Source organism: Orycteropus afer, unplaced genomic scaffold, assembly GCF_000298275.1.
Source record: "Orycteropus afer afer isolate SDZICR_OR568_19922 unplaced genomic scaffold, OryAfe1.0 scaffold00063, whole genome shotgun sequence".
Taxonomy (NCBI): Eukaryota; Metazoa; Chordata; class Mammalia; order Tubulidentata; family Orycteropodidae; genus Orycteropus; species Orycteropus afer.
This window is the reverse complement of record NW_006921650.1, coordinates 2850522-2852927: the sequence shown is the minus strand read 5'-3', so window position 1 is coordinate 2852927 and position 2406 is coordinate 2850522. Positions and strand designations below refer to the sequence as shown.

At 45.3% G+C, this 2406-nt stretch overlaps 1 protein-coding gene across 1 annotated transcript in view; it reads right to left on the bottom strand.

Annotated features, from left to right (window-relative positions):
* Positions 1–1958, bottom strand: part of PON1 (paraoxonase 1) — a 27743-nt gene extending 25785 nt beyond the window's left edge. Inside the window, exon 1 of the mRNA XM_007939794.2 lies at positions 1885–1958. Coding sequence (XP_007937985.1) covers positions 1885–1958 — 74 coding nt within the window. The remainder of the gene's footprint in view (positions 1–1884) is intronic.
* Positions 1959–2406: the final 448 nt, after the last annotated feature.

Below are 2406 nucleotides of genomic sequence, written 5' to 3'. Positions count from 1 at the left end.
GGAGACCTCTCGTATCACCCCCACCTGGGTCCCTGTGGCTGACTGTACCTCTGTCTGGCTTCCTGGATTTTAATCCCCTTTCTCCTGCTCTTCTGCCCTGCTGTTTTGTGCATCCCTGGGTTGTCTCTGGCACTTCATGTTAACCAATTACACCTTAGGCACTATGAAATCCTGGTCTGCAAGGAGATTGGAGTTCAATGAATGACAGAAAGCTGGCTTTAAAGGCAAGTTGGCATTCACCTCATGACCAGAGGCACTAAAAGGTATTTCAAAAATGCAAATCTGGTCCTATAGTCACAAAATATCAAAATAAAGGAACAAACTTGGGGAAATACTGATTTGTTAATGGGCTCTTAAGACCTCATGGCGAGAGAAACTTTTTAGGTTAGGTTTAGTAAAGCTATGCTTTTACATAAAAACATGCAAATGATACCTGTAGTCTCTATTCTTAGAATAAAGTAAGAAATAATAAATTAGAAAGATTGATCCTCTTTCTGGCAGATCTGTTTTCCTTTGGTAGACATCTTGGTGTGTGGCAACTGGAAGACTGTGAGCAGAAAAAATCCAGGTGCAGATGGAAATGGAGAATTGAAGCTGAGAAAGCCTAGATCAGGTGCTGGGTTCTTACAATACCCCATTTCCTTTTATCCCAGGTTAATACCACAGCCACACCTACGCTGTGGTTAGAAACAACAATAATAAAATAATCCTTTGGCCTCAAATGACAAATGAAAATTCACAAACTGTCATTTTTATATGATTTAAAAAGCCAAAATCACCAACAGCTTCTTACCTGATATTTCTCTATGACTGTGATTTGAATAATAATTTAAAAATGGGGAAAAAACAAAACAAAACAGTCATTTATAAAAACCTCTTCTGGATGTAAGTTTTTAATCAGTCCACAGGATTATATAATTTTTAAAAATCAAAAATGTTCAATTTAATTTTTATTAATGTTTTACTTCAGGGTAAATAACGTATTATTGCCCAGGCCTTAGAGAATAAGATGATCTCTAGACTTTGACCCCTGCAAAAAGTTTCAGCAAAACTACAGATAAATTCTTAAAACACTTTTATCCCCCTTGTATAACACCAGGATATAGAGCACTTTAAAGGGTGCAGGAAACTAACACATGTTGACTATTTCTTATGTCCCAGGCACTGTGCTAGTTGTTCCATATATGAGTGTATGTTACTCTTTCCAGTTTACTGAAGCAACTAAGTTCTGTCACCCATAAAGTCCCCACAAGTCAGCTGACTTGAGGGCAACTAAAAGTAATTCGTTTTAGAAATGTAAAATGATTGGCCAAAGAGCCCATACTGCAAGGGGCAGATGCCAGAACCCAAGACATCAAATGCCAGGAGGGGGTTCTTTCCATCTCGGGGGCCCATCAAAAGGCACATTGCCTCCCACCTGCGGGGGTCCACATGCTGCCTTGCTGTCTCTCTCAGTGTGGCCTAAAATTGAGAATTTCCAAGCTGTTAGTTTCCCGCCAGGGCCAGGTAGCCATGTTTGGGGCACCTTTCCCTGATTCATACAGTATCTGGGGCTCCACAGTCTGGTTTATCTGTTTTGAAGAGAGACTGAAAAGTGAATCTGTAGCCTCGTCATACAGCTCTACAAGCAAAGTTAGTTGGATATGCTAACAACTTTCTCACTCACACCGCTGACCATAGTCTCCATGCCACATTTCTTAGAATGTGGGCAAGGATAAATTTTCAAGTGGCATACGAAAACTGGACAACCCCTGTGGGATGTGCATCCAACCTGTCCGCATATTTTCTATTCAGAGCCTGGGTCCTTCTTTCTGGGGGCTCCTGGGGCTGGTGAAGTGGAGGTGGGGGTAAGAAGACGGAAGCCCTCATCACCACCCAACTTACCGGTAAGAAGACCGGTAATCCCTGATGAGGCCCAGGCCCAGCCCCAGGACAGTGAGCACCAACAGCTTCGCCATGGCCTTGGACAGACCCACCGACTCTTGGATGCACTGACAGCCCTGCTTGCCTGCCGTCTGAGCCCCACTCGGACTGCCTCAGGATTGGCCCGTTCCGCCCCGCCCCACCGGGCCTGAAGGTCGCCTGGCGGGTCGCGGGCAGCAAAGGCGTGCGCTGGGTTCAGTGCCCCGGTTGGGAGCTGCGTGCTCTGAGCCAAGCTCCTCGTTGTGTTGCACCTGTCTTTAAAGGAAGGACTCTGAGAACAGCAACCTACACCAAGCAAGGTGGGGAAAGCAAGCGGATTGGAGGAAATGGAGAGGCGTGGGAAAGGGGAGCCAAGCTTTGATGAGCGCTCACTTCCTGCCAACAAAGTCCTAATCCTTGTGGCTCAGACAGGTGCAGTAATTTGATCAAAGTGACTCAGCCAGAAGAGGCAAGGAGTCTGTACTGCGTTCCTACCCAGCTACC